The 22,928-nt window shown below is 37.0% G+C and overlaps 1 protein-coding gene across 5 annotated transcripts in view; it reads left to right on the top strand.

Annotated features, from left to right (window-relative positions):
- The window catches only part of SLC38A9 (solute carrier family 38 member 9), an 82,906-nt gene that overhangs the window by 54,391 nt on the left and 5,587 nt on the right, over window positions 1-22,928 (top strand). For 4 of the 5 annotated variants that reach the window (XM_047730015.1, XM_047730017.1, XM_047730016.1 and 1 more), the window contains 3 exons: window positions 9,598-9,704; window positions 19,879-19,992; window positions 21,634-21,782. In XM_047730015.1, coding sequence (XP_047585971.1) covers window positions 9,598-9,704; window positions 19,879-19,992; window positions 21,634-21,782 — 370 coding nt within the window. Of the gene's footprint in view, window positions 1-9,597; window positions 9,705-19,878; window positions 19,993-21,633; window positions 21,842-22,928 lie in introns of all 5 variants that reach the window. The other variant, XR_007127446.1, reaches the window with a different exon arrangement.

The following is a 22,928-nucleotide window of genomic DNA, read 5'->3' as shown; positions in this document are numbered from 1 at the left end:
GCTTAAAGCAGCAGGATAACATTTGGTCGCTCTTTCCATCTTGAAACATTTTCTGAACTTCTAAAACCCCATTTTCTCTTGATTCTTCTGCATGACTCCTTTCTCACATTCCTGACCAGTTAGTTATGGAGTTATCCAGAGTTTTATTCAAACATCTTTTTTCTCTACCTTTATTCCCTAAGTAATATCTTGTAGTCACCTAGCTTTATATATGGTGACCGGTCCCAATTTTATATCTCTAGGCCAGATCTTTCCATTATCATCCACCCTTATATATCTCCTTGCCCCTTCTACATCTCTACTTGGACATCCACTATGTATTTCAAACTTATATTTATGAAAACCAAATATTTGTTTCCCCATCCCACCAAACTGCTTTATCTGTTCTTCTCCCAGGTTTCTCTATCTCAAAAAGTGGTAGCTCCAATTTTCTGCTTGCTCAGGCCCCAGACTTTAGAATCATACTTGATTGGGTTTTTTTCCCCACCTTCCATATCTGCAAAGCATGTCAGCTATACTTTCAAAGTAAATTGAGAATCTAGTCAGATTCTTTTTACCATTTGCACCAGAAAGAATTAGTCAAGCTGCTAATCTCTCACCTGAATGATTATAGTAGCCTCTTAACTAATCTCACCTTTTCCAGTCTGCCTCCCCTTCTGTAGTCTGTTCTATACCTAGCAGCCAGAGTGAGGTTTTTAAAGATTTTTATAATTATTATTTATTTATTTGACAAAGAGAGATCACAAGTAGGCAGAGAGGCAGGCAGAGAGAGAGGGGGAAGCAGGCTTCCCGCTGAGCAGAGAGCCCGATGTGGGACTCGATCCCAGGACCCTGAGATCATGACCCGAGCCAAAGGCAGAAGCTTAACCCACTAAGCCACCCAGGCACCCCAGAGTGAGGTTTTTAAAACACAACCTTCAAAAGCCTGGTTTCCCATTTCATTCATCTCATTCAGAATAAAACAAACCTCTGGGTGCCTGGGTGGCTCAGTTGGTTAAGCCTCTGCCTTTGGCTCAGGTCCTGATCTCAGAGTCCTGGCATGGAGCCCAGTGTTGGGCTCCCTGCTGAGCCGGGAGTCAGCTTCTCCTTCAGCCTGCTACTCCCCCTTGCTCATGCTCGCTCTTTCTCTCTCAAATAAATAAATAAGAGTCTTAAAAAAAAAAAGAAGAAGAAGAAGAAGAAAGCAAGCTTCTGTCATAGTCCACAAATCCTACATGATCTGACTCCTGGCTTCCTGTCTGCCGTCATTCCCTACTACCTTTCTACTTATTCAGTCCACTCCAGCCACAGTGTTTCCCTGATGTTCCACAGCATACTCCTAGCTTAGAATCCTTGCACTAACTTTTACCTGCATATGAAATGACCTTGTCTTTTTTTAGGAAGCCACATGGTTATTATCATTAGAGAGGCCTTCCTGGACTTCCTGCCCACTCCCAGTTCTTGTGGCTTATTTTTCTCTAGTGCTCTCATCACTACCAAATCTTATATGCAGGTATCCCTGGTTATCTAAATCTATTAAGTTCCTAATTCTAATAATGAATTGAAATATTAAGGGATATCTATTATTCTGATCTACTTGGTTCCTGAGTTTCAGATAGAAAGTAGCAGAAGTTAAGATAACAAAGGACTTTCTAAAAATGTTTCTTAATCTATTTGTTTCTTAAATTCAGAGAATGAAAGTTCAGTTGGTAAGGAATACCTGTATTTTTTTAAACCTGTGTATCTGTTGTCCTTAATAAGAATGCTAGCTCCTGAGAAAAGGGATGTTCTTTGTTTTTGTTTTCTGTACTTCTCTATTACTGTTTTATCCCCAAGGCCTATAATAATTCCGAGGGCATTGCAAGTAGTGTATAAACAATGTTGAATGAATAAAGGTGTTTATCCCTACTCCCTCCTGAATCTCATTAAAACAATAGTTAAGAAATAAATGTAGGGGCGCCTGGGTGGCTCAGTGGGTTAAGCCGCTGCCTTCGGCTCAGGTCATAATCTCAGGGTCCTGGGATCGAGTCCCGCATCGGGCTCTCTGCTCAGCAAGAAGCCTGCTTCCCTCTCTCTCTCTCTCTGCCTTCCTCTCCGTCTACTTGTGATCTCTCTCTGTCAAATAAATAAATAAAATCTTTAAAAAAAAAAAAAAAAGAAAGAAATGTAAAAATGGGCACCTGGGTGGCTTAGTCATTAAGCATCTTCCTTCGGCTCAGGTCATGATCCCAGAGTCCTGGGATCGAGCCCTGCATCGGGCTCCCTGCTCAATGGGAAACCTGCTTCTCCCTCTCCCACTCCCCCTGCTTGGGTTCCCTCTCTCACTGTGTCTCTTGTGTCAAATAAATAAATAAATATTTTAAAAAGAAAAAAAAAGAAAGCAAGAAATGTAAAAAAAAGACACAAAGAGACTATAGCAGAGACAATAGCAGGCAAGAGACAGCAACAGATTGTTAGATACTAGAAAACTGGTAGATGGTTAGACTGACAGCAAAGCAGACAGAGCTGAAATTTAAGTACCTGCAGAGAGTGACTCTATCACAGAGGAGATCATTTTCAGCGATACATGGAAACCCTCAGTATTTGGAGGCATTTGGGTCATTCTGAAAGTAAGAGTAAGGAAAAGAGCTTAAAAAGGGGAGTATTCTTTGGGTGGCCCAGTGGGTTAAAGCCTCTGCCTTCGGCTCAGGTCATGATCCCAGGGTCCTGGGATCGAGCCCCGTGGAGCTCTCTGCTCAGCAGGGAGCCTGCTTCCCTTTCTCTCTCTCTGCCTGCCTCTCTGCCTAATTGTGATCTCTGTCTGTCAAATAAATAAATAAAGTATTTTTAAAAAGGTGGGGGGAGTATTCTTTGAAAGTTTACGTAAGGAATAGATAGATGGTTTGATTATAAATCCCTTTTCCTCCTCAACTTAGCAAGAGATGGAAAAAACTGAAATGGTTAGCCTCAGGACTCAGGTTCTCCACACACAACAAAGGGTAGGATAAAGGCTTTAGTCTGAAAACAGGGACTAAGTGAAAGTGTTATATTGAGTGGTAAGACTCTCCTCTCTCCCTGTACCCCTCCAATTCTCTTTTCTTTACTCTTTGGCTCCCAGAATGCTGACAGCATAGGATAACAGAGGGTTCTCCTCTGGAGAAACTGACAAGTGCAAGAGGAAAGACCTAGAGTCTTGAGCAATTTGGGTTCTACCATAGAAATAGCAGGTATCTTGCTTGTATCAGACCACTTGGGTGTTTACTAAGTATACATTTTTGTGTGCTTCACTTTGCAATATAAAAAAAAATAGGCAAAGATCACTAGATGTTTGTGGAAAGCCTCTTACATGAAAACAAAACTCAGTCTGTGGGGGGATAGGGTGGTTGGGGGGGGTGACCTTGAAAGGAAAAGAGAATAAGAGGGGATAAGAATAAGAAAACTTGCAAAAAATTACCGTCTTAAGGTGACAAAAGAAAGTAATACATCCATGAAACAGTATTTGGGTGCCAAGGAAGGAAGGAAGGAAGGAGGGAGGTTGGTCTTAGAAACCAAAAATATAATATAAGTTAAGAATGCAGAGAAAATTTGGAAGGTAAAGCCCACTTCCCAAAAAGTGGCTTAGGAATCCTGGATGGATGGAAGAAAATAGGGAGGGAGGAAGGGAGGGAAGGAAGGAGAGAAAAGATATGAAAATTAAAGCATTAATCCAGGTAGCCTAATAACTAAAAGTAGTTCCAAGGAACAGAGAGAAAATGAAGGGGGAGGAAATTGTCAAAGAAATAATTTAAGAAGTTTCCTGCTAATCAAAGAACATGGGTTTCTAGAGGTACAGGTCCCACAGTACCCAGCACTGTGAATAAAACCCACACCGAAGCATATCATCATAAGATTTCAGAACACCATGAATAAAGAGAAGACCCTGAAAGCTTCTAGGATGAAGAACAGGTTTACACAAAAGGTCTGGAGTAAGAATAGTCTCAGACTTCTTAACAGCTCCTAAAACTAGAAGAGAGAAGTGTTGTGAAGGTCTCAGGATAAATTATTTTAAATTATTTTAACTTAAAATTCTGAATCAAGTGTAGTACAATAGATATTTTCAGAACGTAAAGTCTCACAAAATTTTACCTTCCATGCTCTCTTTTTCTACACATACACACACACATACACATAAACACACACATATACACAAATACAAATACACACAACAGCAAAAAAAAAACCTGCAAAATGTGTCCACCAAAAAGCAGTGAATGACAAAATCCTAGGAAATAGCTGTGCAGCAGCCCACTTGGATCACAGCAGCAGACAGAGGGCCCCGTTAGGCATTTTTTCCAAAAGGAAAATGAAATGGAAAAGATTATTTGATGTGTTGTATAGAATGGAGCTTTACCATTCTTTTGTAGAGTTTGGGGAAAAAATTAGTGTTAAGTAGACAGGTAACGGAAAAGGAAATACCTCCAAATCTCCATAAATCTCCATAAAAACAGGACAACAAAAATATTTTTATATAAGAAAATATAATGATAATACATATCATGGCTTAACTGTGAATAATATAGAATAATCATCAAAATTAAAACACTGAATTCTGATTTTTACAAAATCAAAGTTAGAATTAAGATATTGGGGGGATAGGGGATGGGAAAATGTGAGTGGTGGTAGGACTAAAGTCTTCTGGTGGAAAATCAATGGAGCATATCTAAAATTTTAAAAACAAAGGAAAAGGAATATAAGCATATTATAAGATTATAAATTTGAAGTCTGCTGAATAGTTATAAGAGGTATAATTACCTCAGGGAAACAGACTTCAGGTTGGGAGGTAAGAAGCAAGAGAATGCTGGTTTTTGATGGAAGGCCTGTAATACTTTTAACAATTAGTATACATCTAGGACTATATTTTTAAAATGAAAAACTTAAATGCTTTGAAACTGATTTCAGAAAGACTTCAGACACTGATCTGCAAGGATTATGCAGTGATTTGCCATTTGTTAACAGCATTGTGTTCATCTACAACCAGAAAAATAATTTTCTAACCATATATGCTTGAATAGTTTTGTTATTAACTTTCCATTAGGAGCAGACTACATTCTACCATGCACTCATTGATACTTAATAATGCCTCCAATTATAATGGAATTTCTGTTTTCATATTTTTTTTACATGTAGGCCCTACGATTTTTTGTTTGCGCTTTTGAACTTTTTATTAAGACATAACATGCCTATATAAAAGTGCACAACTCTTAAGTATATAGTTTGATTATTTTTCACAATGTACCAGATACTCAGAACAGACCAAAAACTAACACTCCAGAAGTCCCTGTCATTCTGCCTACCAGCTGCTATCTCCTTGCAAAGTTAACCACTATTCTAACTTCTAACCCCAAAGGTTGGTTTTGTCTATGTTTTGTTTTGTTTTTAAGTCATGTAAGAGAAATATAGAATATGCTTTCTTTAGTGTCTGGCTTCTTCCAATCAACATTAAATTGTGACATTGATCCATGTAGTTATGTCTGTTTGTAGTTCATTCTCATTGGTATTTCATTGTGTAACTATACCCATAATTTGTTTATCTTTTACTGTCCAGGGGCATTTGTCTCCAGATGTTTAGTATTATGTTTATTGTTATACTCTATTCTTACACATATCTTAAGGTAAAAATATGACACCTTTCTCTTAGTATAAACCTCAGAATGGATTTGCAAGGTCAAAGGGTATGTGTATATTCTGCTTTGGTTGATATTTCCAAATAGCTTTCCAAAATGGTTGTATACTTTAAATAGATGAAGTGCATATGAATTATATCTCACTGAAACTGTTGAAAAGAATCTCAGGTTTTTAAGAAAGTTACTCAAAAAGAGTTTTTATTGGTTAATTGGAAAAAGCTGGATATTTACTCATTCTAATTTGACAAGTTAGAAACAACACTAGTGAGTGGGCATCCTGTCTCATTCCAGATCTTGGAGGAAAAGCTTTCAGCTTTTCACTGTTGAGTATGATGTTTATTATGTTGATATACATTCCCTCCATACCCAGTTTGTTGAGAGTTTTTATCATAAATGGATGTTGAAGTTTGTGAAATGCTTTTTCTATATCCATTGAGCTGATCATATGATTTCTATCCCTTGTTTTATTAATGTGGTGTATCACGTTGATTGATTTGTGGATGTTGGACTATCCTTGCATCCCTAAAATAAATCCTACTTAATCATGGTATAGAATTAAGTTTGCTAATGTTTTGTTGAGGATTTTTGCATTTATGCTCATTAGGGATATTGGCCTATATATTTCTTTTTTTGTAGTGTCCTTGTCTGAATTTAATACCAAGATCAAGATAATATTGTCCTCATAAAGTGAGTTTGGAAGTGTTCCCTCCTCTTTTATTTTTTGGAAGAGTTTTAAAAGGATTATTATTAATTCATCTTCAAATGTTTGCTAGAAATCACCAGTGAAAACATCTAGTCCTGCCTGGACTTTTCTTTATTGGGAAATTTTTATTACTGATTCAATCTCTTCACTAGAAATTGGTCTGTTCATATTTTCCATTTATGATTCAGTCTTGGTAGTTTGTATGTTTCTAGCAATGTATCTATTTCTTCTGCAGTATAAGTGCTTACAGTAATCTCTTATAATGGTATCAGTTGTGATGTCTCCTCTTTCATTTATAATTTTTTTATTTGAGTCCTCTCTTTTTTCTTATTTAATCTAGCTACTGATTTATCTATTTTATCTTTTCAAAAAGCCAGCTTAGTTGTATTAATCTTTTCTATTATCTTTTTAGTCTCTATTTCTGCTCTCATCTTTGTTGTTTCCTTTCTTCTACTTTAGGTTAATTTGTTCTTTATTTTTCTCATTATTACTTGAGGTATAATGTTGTTTGTTTTTTTTTTAAGATTTATTTATGTATTTTAGAGAGAGCAAGTGAGCGAGCATGTGCTCAAGCTGGGGAAGGGACAGAGGAAGAGGGAGAATCCTCAAGCAGACTCACTGAATGCGGAGCCTGACCTGGGGCTCAGTACCAGAACCATGAAATCATGACCTGAACCAAAATTGAGAGTCGGATGCTCAACCACCTGAGTCACCCAGGCATTTAGTTAGGTTGTTTATTTGAGATCTTTCTTGTTTGTTAATGTGAATGTTTATCACCATAAATTGACCTCTTAGAACTATTTTTGCTTCATCCTTTAAGTTTTGGTAAGTTGTATTTCCATTTTCATTTATCTCAACATCCTGAGTTAACTTTTGATTCCATCTTTGGCTCATTGGTTGTTCAGTAACATTTTACTTAATCTCCACATATTTGTGAATTTTTCCAGTTTTTTGATTTTTGTTTTTTGGGGGTTTTTGGTAATTGATTTCCAGTTTCATACCATTGTGGTTGGAAAAGATGCTTGGTATGATTTCAGTTCTCTTAAATTTGTTGAGACATATTTTGTGGGCTAACGTGATGTATCCTGGAGATGTTCCATGTGCACTTGAGAAGAATGTGTATTGTTATTGGATGGAATGTTCTGTAAATGTCTATCATGTACATCTGGTGTACTTCTGAGTGATCTATAATTGTTAAAAGTGGTATATTGAAGCCTTCTACTATTATTATATTGCTGTCTATTTCTCCCACCGGTCGGTTAAGCATCTGCCTTCAACCCAGATCATGATCCCAGTGTCCTGGGATCGAGCCCCACGTTGGGCTTCCCTACTCAGCAGGAATCCTGCTTCTCCCTCTCGAGCTCCCCTGTGCTTGTGTTCCCTCTCTCACTATCTCTCTCTGTCAAATAAATAAATAAAATCTTTTTAAAAGTGAAATAATTTTTTTAAACAGAAGTGGGAGTTGCCCCCACATTTTATTTTACTGCTCAGATGTTAAAAAGTTAAAAAATTATAGACAGAAAAGGGGAGAATTTGCCTGAGAAAAATTTATTTATTTATTTATTTATTTATTTATTTAGAAATAGTGTGTGTGCACAGTTAGGGAGGTGGGTGCAGTGGGAGAGGGATACAGATAGAATCCTAAGCAGGCCCCATGCCTAGGGCAGAGCCCACCCCAGGGCTAAGTCTCACAACCCTGAGATCATGAGCTGAGCCGAAACCAAGAGTCAGACATTTAACTGACTGAGCCACCCAGGCACCCCAGAAAAATACTCTGAATTGCTTTTGCAAATAAAAATTTAGATAAAAGCTAACAGAACAGGGGCGCCTGGGTGGCTCAGTTGGTTGGGCAGCTGCCTTCGGCTCGGGTCATGATCCCAGCGTCCTGGGATCGAGTCCCACATCGGGCTCCTTGCTTGTCGGGGAGCCTGCTTCTCCCTCTGCCTCTGCCTGCCACTCTGTCTGCCTGTGCTCACTCTCGCTTCTCTCTCTATGACAAATAAATAAATAAAATCTTTAAAAAAAAAAAAAAGCTAACAGAACAACAAAAATTTAATGGAAAACTATAGTATTGATTTTAAAATTCTTACATCCTGATTTCTTTCAGAGCCAGTGCTTGATTCTTAGTTATTCTTATTTCCTTTCCTAAATCTATGGCAAAAAGTCAGTGGACTTTGTTTTCTTGTTTGTATTTTTTATACTAAGGAATCCCCTGAGACAGGTTGTTCTTCACCTTTGCCACCTACTTCGCCTAGATATAGCACTGTTTTCATTTAACTCTTGGTTTATTCTACATAAAAGCAGTTTTTTCATTTTTGTGTTAGTAAACCTCAAAGACAGAAATTGCCAGTGCTTTTGAAATATTTATTATTTTATTCTTATTTCATATTAACTTTGAATTTATTCTAGAAAATTTAGAGAATATAGATAGGTAATTAACTTAAAATAAATCCCACTAGCCAGATAACCACTATTTAAACTTTTGTGGTTATCCCTCCAGTCTTTTTTCTTAGCATACATACGTATATATACCCCCAAACTTTTTAAAATAAATGTAAAAATCGTACTCTACATGCTATTTGAGTCATAAACATTTGCCATAGCATAAAATCTTTCTCGAGAACGTAATTCTTAATGTACTGTATACCACAGAGTAACTGTATCATAGTTTAACCATTCCCCTCTATGTAGACGTTTGTTATTTTGAGTATTTTTAAGCAGTGCTTTTTTTTTTTTTTTTTTAAAGATCTTACTTATTTATTTGACAGAGAGAGACGCAACCAGAGAGGGAGTACAAGCAGAGGGAATGGGAGAGGGAGAAGCAGACTTCCTGCTGAGCAGGGAGCCCAATAAGCAGTGCCTCTTAGATTAGCCTTTGAAAAATGTTAAATGACCAATTCTCCCTTTTCTGATTCCTTTTCTAAAGGTGTTTTTGTGGCAAAGCAAGTATTAGAAGAGGGAGACCTTTAGAGTTCTAAGTTTAATCCTGCTGTGCCTGCCACACACTAGTTGTGTGACCTCAAACATCAATAACCCATGTGAAGTACCCTCACAGAGTAGTCATTTCTTGATTGCTTTTCTTTCCCTTTTCAAGTGTTTTGCTCAAGTATAATGCTAGCCTTGAGGAACTTTGTGAAGACATCTTAATATTCTTATTCCCTGGATAAAGCAGAGACAACTAATTTTTGGCAGTCAACTTTTGGCTACTAACATTCATTTTCTAGCTGTCAGTTTAATGTTCTGTGTTTTTTTTTCACTCTCTTTTTCTCCTAGAGATAAGATTTCAGTTTCCACAGCTGACTGGAGTGCTTACCCTTGCTTTCTTTATTCATAATTGTATTATTACACTCTTAAAGAACAACAAGAATCAAGAAAACAATGTGAGTATTTGTCAGAGGAATTGAATTTTGTTATTGGATCTTAATTCTTTTTTTTTTTTTTTAAAGATTTTGTTTGACAGACAGAAATCACAGGTAGGCAGAGAGGCAGGCAGAGAGAGGAAAGGAAGCAGGCTCCCTGCTGAGCAGAGAGTCCGATGTGGGGCTCGATCCCAGGACCACGGGATCATGACCTGAGCCAAAGGCAGAGGCTTTAACCCACTGAGCCACCCAGGTGCCCTTGGATCTTAATTCTTAAATTTAAACCATGGAACAGTAGTCAGCAAACTTTTTCTGTATAGATTTAGATAGTAAATATTTGAGGCCTGAGGGCCTTACCATCTTTGTTATAACTGCCTAACTCTGCCTCTGTGTCCTAAGTAACTATATATCATATTTGAACAACTGGACCATGGCTATGTTTCAAGAAAACTTTATTTACAAAAAGACAATGGGCCAGATTTCATCATAAACTGTAGCTTGCCAATCCCTGTTGTAGAACAATCACTAAAAAAATGAAGAGGCATTGCTAATAGCCAACAGTGGTCATACAGTCTTTTTAAAATATCCAGGTTATCTAAAAGATTAAAAAAAGAAGAAGAAGAAGAAAAGAAACAAAGAATAGATGGGAAAACTGAAAACAAATAGCAAGATAATAGATTTAAACCCAGTTATGTTGATAATAACTTTAAGTATAAATGGTCTAAATGCTAATTAAAAGATATCAGACTGATTAAAAAAAAAAAAAACCTGACTACAGTTGACCCTTAAACAAAATGGTTTTTTGGGTTTTTTTAAAGAATGCACATTCTTTAAATGCACTAACTCGGAACATATACAGAGATAGCCATATGCTAGGAAATTGAATAAATCTCAGTAAATTTAAAAGGATTGAAATCATGCCAAGTATGTTCTTTGACCACAGTGAAGTGAATTTAAAAATCACTAACAAAGAAATTGGGAAAATTGAAAAATACATGGACCTTATTTAATTAGCAGCCTCGTACATAAGCAATGTGTCAAAGAAGAAATCACAAGAAAAATTGGAAAATACTTTGAGATAACTAAAAATGAAGACACACCATAGCAAAACTTACGGGATGCAGCAAAAGCAGTGCTTGAAGGGAGATTTTATAGCTATAAATAACTATACTAAAAAAGAAGAAAGATCTCAAATCAATATCCTAACCTTCTCCCTTACGACACTAGAGAAAGAAGAGTGAACTGAAACCTAAAGCAGTCAGAAGTTAACCAGTTACTTGTGGCCTTGTCTGCAGATTTTGAAATCAGTTTGATGGCTTCTAACCATGTAAATGAAAATCATGGTGAAGCTCTAATAGAGCTATGTACAATTGTTACTGAAATACAAAGGAAGAAGGGTTCACTGAGCCTGGGGGTTCTGAGAAGACTTCAAGTAATGTTTGGTAGAGTCGTTATGAAGGCAAAAATCCTTCTAAGGAGAAGGAAGTTAGCTCTCAAATTAGGCCAAGAATAAAAATCAAATTCTAACATTTTCATGTTTACTCTTACATGCTAACACATCTGGCATATTACCTGTGAATGGGGTTAGAATTCAGTTAATCTGGGTTTTCCAAACCTAGTGACCTTTTCATAGGATTATTTTATACCTATCTCTCAGGGTTTTAATCACAATTAAACATTATAAAATAAGAAAAATATTTAGCATGCTGTGATGTATAGTAACAGCTAGAAATTTTTTGTTTCTATATCCCTCTTACCTTCTTCCCTTACCTTTAGACTGTGGATCTCTCACCTAACAGGAGAAAATATTTTCCCCTTCAGATTCTTTCCAGTGCCTTAAAACTTGTTTTGCAGTAAGAATGTTATCAATTCTTCTCCAAGATTTCTTCCTATAATGCTAAAGTAGATCCCCAGAAAAATACATAGTTAACCATGTCAATTCTTCCTTACCTTTTTTCTCATAAGTGTACTAGATTTTAATTTAATTTTTCAATTTTTTTTTATAGATTTTATTTATTTGAGAGAACAAGAGCAGGGTCAGGGACAGAGGCAGACAGAGAAGCAGGCAGAAATGCTTGGTGGAGAAGCAGGCTCCCACTGAGCAGGGAGCCCTAGGACAAAACAGGAGGCTAGATCCCAGGACCTTGAGATCATGACCTGAGCTGAAGCCAGACGCATAACAGACTGAGCCATTCAGGTGTCCTTATATTTAGTTTTTATCTTGGAAATATTTAGTTTTATTATACTTAAACTTTTGTCAAAAACAGTTTTAAAATCTTCTGAGGGAATAGGAAGAAAGTCTTGTTTATCCTAACTAAGCATTTGGAACTTGGCAACGTAAGGGAAAAATGAGCATATACTTTTAGAACTCTGTACTTTTAAATCTCTTCCTCCTCCTTCGCAAATTCCCTGACTCATTGTCACTTGAACAAAGCTACCTACTCCAAGTTTTAGGAGGTTTAGAAAGCTATGTGGAAAATACCTCTTTCATCTTCACAGGAAATAATGTAAATCTCATTAATGTATTCCTTGGTGTCATCTAAGTATCCTGCCCACACTAATCAATTCTTTTCTTAGGCCAACTTAGACCAAGTAATGTATTGGACCATTCTATCCATAAGGCTCTGCTTCTCAGACTTTACCCCTAAAGTCTCCTAATGACAGAGAATGCCTCGTATATCTGGGAATCTGCAGGTGAAGAGCACAGTTTCATTGAAGTCTCATATTTCACCTTAAACGTGCATGCACATTTTTACTGCACTCTAAATTAGTTTGTCTTAGTAGAAAAGTCTTAAATAACAGGCAGACCTCACATTACACAGTTCCTACATGCATGACTTTCAGTTACTGTGGTTTAATTAAATTACCTCAGTCCCCTGAACACTGTGGCTCAAATTCCAATTACCACAGGATTTGAAATTTGAGTACTTACATGAAGTAATAGCTACCAGCCCTTCAATTCACAAATCACCACATAAATAACAGACCTATATCATGGTCTGTTACCAATCACATCACTTCTTTCAAAGTCTGTTATTGATTGGTCACTACACGTCTGTCATTCACTTTACACAGAGACTGCCAAGCGGATAGTTGAGTCATCTCCTTCTTACCCGATGGTAAATCCACATAATATTTTACAAAAATGGAAAATCAAGAGATAAAATTGACAAAGGTGAAAGTGCAATAATGAAATAAAAAGTGAAAATGCTGGAAATGAAATTTGAATGAAACATGAATGGAATCATAAAAGAAACCCACTTGTGGAAATGTAGACGTTCAAGAGACATTCAGTGTGCAGCCAGAGGAACCTGGGGACCTGGGGAAGGTAAACTTAACCAACGTGAGTGAGGAAAGTGGTTGTGATAAGAAGAATGAAGTTATCCCCAAGGAAGTAGCAGTGTCAGAAAACTTCACATTGAAAGAATTCTCAGAGATACTTCACAACTTTGAAGGCAGAATGGATGAAGTGATGGAAGCTGATACAAACTTAGAAGAAAGGAATATGACAGTTCACTAAAGCATGGAAAAGAAGCTTGCTCTGTATTGTAATTATACCATGAGAAGGAGGAAACAATTCGAAGTGCTCTTGGTAAATTTTTACAAATATTTAAAAAAAAAAACAAACAGTTTAATTCTTGATGTTTTTGATGTTTTAAAATAGTATATTAGGGCTCCTGGATGGCTCAGTCAGTTAAGTGTCTGCCTTCGGCTCAAGTCATGATCCCAGGGTCCTGAGACTGAGTCCCTCATCGGCTCCCTGCTCAGCAGGGCCATCTATTTCTCCCTCTCCCTCTCACCCTTCCCCTAGCTCATGCTCTTGCTCAATCTTTCAAATGAATAAATAAAAAATCTTTAAAAAAAATAATATATTAAATAAATAGTACTTTTGCTTTTTTTTTTCTTTCATTTCCTATACAGTGAAGGTTTTTAATGTTTCGACAAAAATTAAGTCATGGAACAATAGATTTTTTCTCATGGATTATTATTATCGCATCACACATTTTTTTAACAACTGATAATTTATTGAAATAGTTGGTATAAGTATCTACAGTAGTGACTTCAACTGTTTAATACTGATGGAAGTAATCTGTTTAATAACCTCTGAAGGACGGTACAAATTAATAAGTGGCTTGTGGATCCTTGTCTAGAACTGACTTTGGAAAATCTTAGGAATCTTAGTAGCTTCAGCCCAAGGAGTTTTCTCATAGTGATTCTCAGAGTCTTGGTGGGCATCCAAACTCTTTCTTTTACTCTGATATTCTTTTCCTTTTTGCCTCCGATCAAGTCAGCACAGATTCTCCAGGGCATATGTACATTCAGTGGATCCCTACATCAGGTTTTATGGGAGTCTTTCTGATATCTCTAAGCCATGGCTGCAGTGACAGCTTTCTGACCAGCTTGTTCCTGGGTGAGAGCGAACAGCAGTGAGGCAGGAGCAGGTGTGCTACATCTGCCCCCACATCTTCCTCAAAGAGGTGTCCAGGCAGTTTTAGTGTCATACTGCTGTTAAAAAAGAGGACAGCCTCTATTTGTGCTTCCTAAAACTGCAAAGTAGAACCACTTTTCTGGAAAATTACACCAGTGTATCTGGAGATATGCATTCCTCCGTGGGAGAGGCTCAGGACTGCATGGAAATAGAGACATTTCAGTTGGTGGTCTCCCAAGGATTGCAGGAAGATTCTCTGCCTTTCTTACTAGAACACTCAATGGGCCTTGAAATCTGTTTTTTATATGGAAATAGCATAAAATGGGTTCCTGTTTCTGCTCCCTTTTGGGACTAGCACTTTGTAGAACTAGTATGTTAGGTTCAGCTGATAAAATTTGACTCAACTTTTGTCTTTTGTGGGAAATATTTTTTGAAAAGAAGCTTTAAAAAAGTTTAAATGGATGATGGTTTCTTATTGTCTTAATTGAAACTAGGGTATAAGGTATAGTCTAGCTTTCAAAAAAAATCAGACTTTGGGGCCCTGGGTGGCTCAGTGGGTTAAAGCCTCTGCCTTCGGCTTGGGTCATGGTCCCAGGGCCCTGGGATCTGGGATGGAACCCCGCCGCCGTTGGGCTCTCTGCTTGGCAGGGAGCCTGCTTCTTCCCTCCCCACTGTCTCCTCCCCACCCCCCCACCCCCGCGCCTGCCTCTCTGCCTACTTGTGATCTCTGTCTGTCAAATAAATATATAAAATCTTTTAAAAAAAATTATGTTAACTTCTTAAAATATCAGTAACTACTAATGATAAAGCTAACGTTCTGTAATGTAAAGCTAACACTTTGTGCCAACAAAATTCTAAACACTTTAAATATATGTAAATATATACTCTTTATGATTGCACTGAAATTGGCTAGATATTTGCATAAATTAAGCTAAATGGGTAGCTGAGAAAAAAAATTCTGAGAAAAAAATATTCTGAGAAAAAAAATTGTCATTTGGTTTATTTAATGGTTATACTTTTCAGCAGGTTTCAGTAAATAATTTTACTCATAGAAGTTCTGTTAATATATATTTTCTTGAGATTTAAGTCAGAAAATATGAAGCTGGAATTCTTGGGTGGCTCAGTTGGTTAAACGTCTGCCTTCAGCTCAGATCATGATCTGCAGGTCCTGGGATCTAGTTCCATGTTGGATTCCTTGCTCACCTGGGAGGGTGCTTCTCCTGCCTGCCACTAGCTCTCTATCTCTCTCTCTGACAAATATATAAGTAAAAAAAATTTTTTCTTTAATGTGAAGCTTGTCAGGGACTCTGAATTGTTAATGTTGTGTTAGTCATTCAGAGCCAGTAAACAAAGGCTTAAAAGTGCAGAAGACAAAAGAATAAAAAGGCCTCATTTGCTTCTATATAAACGACAGTAGGACTTGGATCTAAAGACATTTGTGAAGGAGGAAAATAATGTGGCTTCTAAACAGGCATAATGATCAGATTTTTCAGCTTTGTTAAGTTCAGCTTAATTTCGTGGTGGTTTTTTTTTTTTTTTTCACTAAACAGTTTTTTTCATGTGTCACAAAATGGGATATAATTTCTATTCCTTAGTAAGGCATACCTTACCAAAAGAAAAAAAAATGTTGTAGAGTTGAAGATCATCCAACTCATTCTTTATCATCAGATATATAGTCTCTATAACCATCTAGGAAATGATCCTGGATATGTGGAATAACCTCTTGGTATTTCCTCATCATGTTTGAATTAGAACCCATACAGTGCTTTTTTGGTTTTGTTTTGCCTGTCTTTATCTAGTTTCACACCGTGCTAGTTCTTTAAAAACAATTTGCAGTGCCTTATATCTCAATTTGTTATTTACTTTTTGCTTCTTCATATGAATCTGTGTAGTTTACTTAACTATACATCATTAGAAGTTTTATGTAAATGTCTAGGGTAGGTCTATGTGGTCAGTTTCTGTCATTTTTGTTAGTAAATGCTCTACTGCATAGTATTTTCACTATGAACGGTTTGTGGAACAAATTATAAACCATATTCGAGAAGCAGAATGTGCTTCCAGCACCACTTGTGCCCCCTGGTAAAGCTAGTCCTCATTCTGAGGTGGCATTTTTCCCATCACCCTGCCAGTGGTTGCTTATTCATAAGGCAGAGTAGATCACCTAACCTAATATATAGGATTCATATTGTCACTTGTGCCTCTTTTTAAGTATATTTTTACTTTGAGACTCATCTAAAAGATGGCTTTTTTTCTCCCTTTTCCATTAAGTGGACTATTAAGAGGCTAAATCTCCAGGCCTAGTACAGTGATAGCTTGTGCTCAAGCCAGAGAATAGCAAAACCCACATGTGTTCATGATATTCGTAGGTGGCACATTTCCCAGGAACATGCTAAACCTCAGCTGCTTTCATATTAAAACATCTTTTCTGTTCATTAGAGTAGTTTCAGATGAAAACAGATATGCAACACTTGACCTAGTTGCATTGAATGTACATTTAGACTACTACAAAACAGAACTTTTCTGATTTTAGTATTTCTTGCATCTGTGTGTGCACTCTGCTGTATCCTCTGTTACTTATAACTTGTTACCTCTTTATCTTTGTTTTCTTTTTTAAGATTTTATTTATTCATTTGAAAAGAGAGCGTGTACACACAAGCAGGGGGAGTTGGAGAGGGAGAGGCAGGCTCTCTGCTGAACAGGGAGCCCAATGTGAGACTCCATCCCAGAACCCTGAGATCATGACCTGAGCTGAAGGCAGACACTTGACTGAGCCACCCAGGTGCCCCATCTTTGTTTTCTTTCTTATTATTTATTAACTGTGACACAGATGCATTCGAGACTGATCATTCCTCCACTATAATAGCTCAAGGGCATGCAATTTGGAGCCATAACATCTTTATTTTGAACACTGACTTCACCAGCTACTTATAACCATGAAGAAATGTTATAACCTTGCTGTACTAGTTTATTCACTTATAAAATGAAGAAAATGGATGCACCTGCATTTAATGATATTATACATGTAAAGTGCTTAGTGCATAGCCTAGCACCTAGCCAGTTTAATAACCAGCTACTAACTATAACCAGCATGGTTATTATTTTTTCTATGCATTTATTTACCAGTTTCCACCTCTGTCCAAGGTATTGTTCTTGGTATTGAGGATACAAAGATGAAAAAGACACAGCCCTTGCTCTCAAGGATCTCATAGTCTAGTGGTATGAACGAGCTTAGAAAAATTAAAGTACCAACATGATACAAAAACTATTAACCTTGGCTACTTTCTGGGTGTTGAGGGACAGTTTTTTTTTCCGCTTGTGAGCTTTCATTCATGAACATAGATTAATAATAAAAACTAACAATAGCCACAGTACACTCTAGTAGATGTTGTATTTCAGGTATGTGTACAGTGCTATAAGAACAGGAAAGCAGAAGGGAAAACTGACTTATTATCAGGAAGCCCTTGCACCTTAGCCTTATCGTCTTCATCAAACTTTCCCCCAAAGGCTACTAAGATACACGTCTTTGCGGAAAGCCTGACCAGAATAATGGGTGATCAGGTGCTAGAGAGGCTAAAGACTGTCCGTGAAATGGTAGCTGTCCCACTTTATATATAGCTGTCTCTGACACAGCTGTTTTGGACTCCCAAGATTTTGCATTTTATGAGACTACCTGTTCTTGAGTTACATTGAGTAGGTTGAAAGTAGAATGACTTTTAAACATCATAATGAGAGACTGTTACCCTTTGATATGAAAAGTAGAGTTGCCTTGTTCATTTCTGATCATTCTCTGCAAGATTGTGACACGACCTTAGGAGTGACTAAAGTCTAGCCTGAAATGGGCCCTCGGCTTCATGAACTAAAGAGGAAAGACTTGGGGCACATAGGTGGCTCAGCTGGTTAAGTGGCTGCTTTCAGCTCAGGCTGTGATCCCAGGGTACTGGGATCTAGCCCCACATCAGGCTCCCTGCTCAGCGGGGAGCCTGCTTCTCTGTCTCCACTCCCTGTCGAATTAGTAAATAAAATCTTAAAAAAAAAAAAAAAAAAAAGAGTAAGGACTTGGAAAGCCCCTGACGCTTCCTTCCTCAACCCTAAACAATTAGAAGCTCTCTGAGAATGCTAGAACCAACCTGCATAATCCCATTTTCCTGTGGCTTCTTCATAGGTATGTCCAGCTTCTAATTCAGGGTCTGGAATCCCTGGTTTGTTTTCAAGCTGATTGTCTATTTAAACCTAACCTTAGGATCTCTCATAGCTTGTTACTTGCATTTTAAGTGAATTTATCAACATTCAAGTTTATAACTTTCTATTCTTGCTCAGCCCATTTAAGAAGAGTTATCCAAAAAATCACAAATGCTCCCTAATGCCAAATGTCCACTTTCCTAATTGTGTTATCAAACTAAAGTAAAATTGTATATAATTTTTTCTTATCTGTTTTCTTAACTTTCAAAATAATTTGTGTTTAAAATAAAAAATGAATAGGCTTATTGCCATAATTTAGTTGTACTGAATTGTTTGGCTGTAACTTTGGCGATGATGGAGACCAGATTTGTGAGTCGTGGGATATGTTCTGTTTGGATCTGACAGCTGGCTGCATTAAATATCTTGGAGCTTTTTCCTTCGCATGGGGGTAGAAGGTCAGGAGGGTGGGAACAACAGTGGAAGAAAGCAACCCACTTTATTTAATGTGCTGCATTTGTTTACTGATTCTAATAATAACATTGTACAGCTGTTGAACAATTGCCTTTTGATTTTCTTTTGTTTACTGTTTCGGTTTGTTAAGCTTGTTTGTGATACCTGCTTACTATCTGCCCTTTAACTAGCTTTTCTTCTTTATTAAATATGTTTTAATACTGTACCAGTTTCTTTCAGCCCGGGCATGCTTTGATGGTTTAACAAAGTCAATTTACTACAAAAAAAACTTTTTTAATTGTGTAGGTCATACTGAAGGTGGCTTGTTTTTGCTTTTTTGTCCCTCAGCTTTATTATTTGTAATCAAATGTTTTGTAATGTGGTAAATAAATTACCTTAGAGGGGTGCCTGGGTGCCACAGTGGGTTAAGGCCTCTGCCTTCAGCTCGGGTCATGGTCTTAGGGTCCTGGGATCGAGCCCCATGTCGGGCTCTCTGCTCGGCGGGGAGCCTGCTTCCCCCTCTTTCTCTGCCTGCCTCTCTGCCTACTTGTGATCTCTGTCAAATAAATAAATAAAATCTTTATTTTATTTTATTTTTTTTTTAAAGATTTTATTTATTTATTTGAGAGAGAGACAGTGAGAGAGAGTGTGAGTGAGGAGAAGGTCAGAGGGAGAAGCAGACTCCCCATGGAGCTGGGAGCCCGATGTGGGACTCGATCCCGGGACTCCGGGATCATGACCTGAGCCGAAGGCAGTGGTCCAACCAACTGAGCCACCCAGGCGTCCCAAATCTTTATTTTAAAATAAAAAATAAATTACCTTAGAAATTAGTCATAATTTTTGGTTAAGCCACCATTTATGTTAATTTACTAAAATCTGTCAACAGGTAGGGTAGCTTAATCTACATGCTCCAAAACAGTACAAAGAAAATTTTTTTTCAGACTAATTGTGAAGTATGTGGATTTTGTTTTATCTAATTTCTGTGAACAGATTGGATACCTAGAAGGCATATACATAAAAGCACATACAGCCAAAAGATAAATCTTGAATTTTGGTCAGTTTTCTTTTTTAGTCTATTCAGGCAGACTTAACTGCAGGTTTATTCCGTGTTATGGGAATTTTGTTCTCTTTTTACAGGTGAGGGACTTGTCCATTGCTTATATGCTGGTGACATTAACTTACCTCTATATTGGAGTCCTGGTTTTTGCTTCATTTCCTTCACCACCATTAACCAAGGATTGCATAGAGCAGGTAAGGCACTAGGTGTACCCTCTTTGTGATTTTTATACTTTCCTATCTGCAGAGCAGGCGAGGTGATACAGTAGCAAGTTACAATACCAGACAGACCAGAGTTTGAATACCTTCTCTACCGTTTAATCTGCATATGAGATTTTAGGCACCTTCCCCATCCTTTCTAAACTTCAGTTTCCTATTCCACTAAGTAGTATAATATACACACCATAGATTTTTTAAAGAGATTCTTAAGAAGGTATACTGCATGCTGGACCCTTGTGGTACTCGGAATAGGTAATTACTATTATGATGTACATAGTATTTCTCTTTGTTTGGAAAACAGTTACTGGTGCTATTCATGATTTATAAAACCTCTGCTGGGAATACATGCAACCTCCTTATTTTCCAAAGCCCAGATCTGGAAATGTCCTGGATAATCTGGTGTCTTCGCTTATCAGTCCCCAATGATAGATCTGACACTCATTTTTGTACAGCATGGTGGGTAAAACAAAGGTTTGGCTGTTAAAAAGAGAGGAAGAGACAGAAAGACTAGAAGAAAAGATTTTACAAAAAAAGTTGCCATAAGTAATACTTTCTTTGATTTGACCCATTATAAACTTAGGAACAGTGTAGTTTCTAATTTAATGTGACTGACAAATTTCTCACAAAAATAGCATTTTACAGATGAATTTCTTTCTAGCCAGAAGAAATTCCTCTAATAAGAGTATAATGGAATATACAGTGTGATTTATTATGGATGAATTAAGAGTTATTTCCACATAGTAGTGTTAATAATGTTTTCATCTTTGTTTAAGATAAATGTTTGAATTATTACTCTTATGATAGCTTGAAATGTTCTTCTCTTGATTTCCATGATTCCAGAAGTTCTTTGGCAGCCAAATGTTCGCTGAAAATTCCCCTGATATGAACAATCCCGTATAAAGCCCACTCTCTTGGGAATAGGAATATCTATGGTATTCGTATGTGAAAGGAAACAAAAAGTTCTGAGTAATGAACTTTCTTTTTAGATGCCAAACTAAAATGGAGAAAATCATGGAAGGAAATAGAAATAAATCCTTTCTTTTTAGTTATAGGCTATAGATAATAATGATACTAGGTGATATGTATACTCTCACATTCTATAAACTTTACTTTGGAAGTGCTGTGATGTTTCAGGGAAGGAAAAGCAAGAGAACTAGTGAGGATCAAATAGAATTGAATTAATATTAATTCATAATTAATATGTAATTCATAATTATATGAATTAATATATAATTCATAATTAATATTAATAGCCATTTAAATCTACTAAAACAGATTTATGCTTGTACCTTAAGAACATTGCTTCTGTGGCTTTGTGAAGGGCAAGGTTTTCTTTGTTGTTGTTTTAATGTCAGATCAATTGCAGACTGATGCTTTCGTAAAACAAAATAATAATGTGGCAATGTCAAATTTCTATAAAAATTTCTAAACATTTCAATTTTTGTACTTAGTTTACTGAAAAATAATAGTTCACATAGAGTTTGTGGATGAGCACTGGTCCACAAACCAAAACTTGAGTGGCACCTGTGTTCTAAATAAGCAAAAGACACTCAGTTTTATAAATTTGTATGTACTAAGTTGATTTTTAACATTACTTCATTATCTTTCTTGGATTAGAATTTTTTAGACAACTTCCCTAGCAGTGACATCCTGTCCTTCATTGCAAGGATATTCCTGCTGTTCCAGATGATGACTGTATACCCACTCCTAGGCTATTTGGCTCGTGTTCAACTATTGGGCCATGTCTTCGGTGACGTTTATCCTAGGTAAGGGCTCTTCTCTTGACCAGCAAGATGTGCCAAGCAACAAATGACTGTGCAAACAGGTCAGTTTAAAATGTGACTGATCCTTTTGCTATAAAAATTTGCCTAATCAAAATGGTTACTAAGGATAGATCACAGGTGTTCTTTTCCCTGAAGAGCTATAAAATTAGAAGCCACTTCCTTGTCCAGAATGATTTCAAGTTTGTTCCTTCTAGCATAGTTATGTAAGCTCTGATACCAACTATATTTATCTTGTGATTTATTTGCCATTAATCTACACATTGCCAAGAAGTTAATAGTACCTAGTACCTATATTAGCAATGTATGGCTAATGAGAAGCAACGCTTTTAATTATTGGTTATTGATACGTTCTTGTATATTTATTAACATTCTTGCATTTTTACCTAAATTGTAGTTGTTTAGAATTGAAGGTAACATATACAACAAGGTTAAATTCCTATTTGCTTCAGTAATTACTGCTATAATTTTTAATCTCTTACTGGTGATGGACCAGTTTTGAGTCCTTTTGAAAATCTGTTCAAAGCTGCTCACTCTCATCCAGGAGAAATTTCCATATACTGCTTCAGGGTTTCCGTGGAACTTCATTTTGGATTCCTGGTTAATTCCTGCTCTAACATGAAGTTTTAATAGAGACTCACCCTAGTAAAAAAATACCCAGTCCTAACCTATTTTACTTGAAATAAATGATTTTTTAAAAGATTTTATTTATTTATTTATTTATTTATTTATTTATTTGTCAGAGAGAGAGAGATCATAAGTAGGCAGAGACAGGCAGAGAGAGAGGGGAAGTAGGCACCCTGCTGAACAGAGAGCCCAACGAGGGACTCAATCCCAGAACCCCGAGACCATGACCCGAGCAGAAGGCAGAGGCTTAACCCACTGATCCACCCAGGCACCCTGAAATAAATGGTCTTTTTTTTTTTTTTAATCTTTTTTTTTTTTTTAAGATTTTATTTATTTATTCGACAGAGAGAGATCACAAGCAGACGGAGAGGCAAGCAGAGAGAGAGAGAGAGTGAGAGAGAGAGGGAAGCAGGCTCCCTGCTGAGCAGAGAGCCCGATGTGGGCCTCGATCCCAGGACCCTGAGATCATGACCTGAGCCGAAGGCAGCGGCTTAACCCACTGAG

Source organism: Lutra lutra, chromosome 5 (genome assembly GCF_902655055.1).
Source record: "Lutra lutra chromosome 5, mLutLut1.2, whole genome shotgun sequence".
NCBI lineage: Eukaryota > Metazoa > Chordata > Mammalia > Carnivora > Mustelidae > Lutra > Lutra lutra.
Note: the sequence above shows the minus strand (reverse complement) of the source record. Positions and strands in the feature narration are given on the sequence as shown.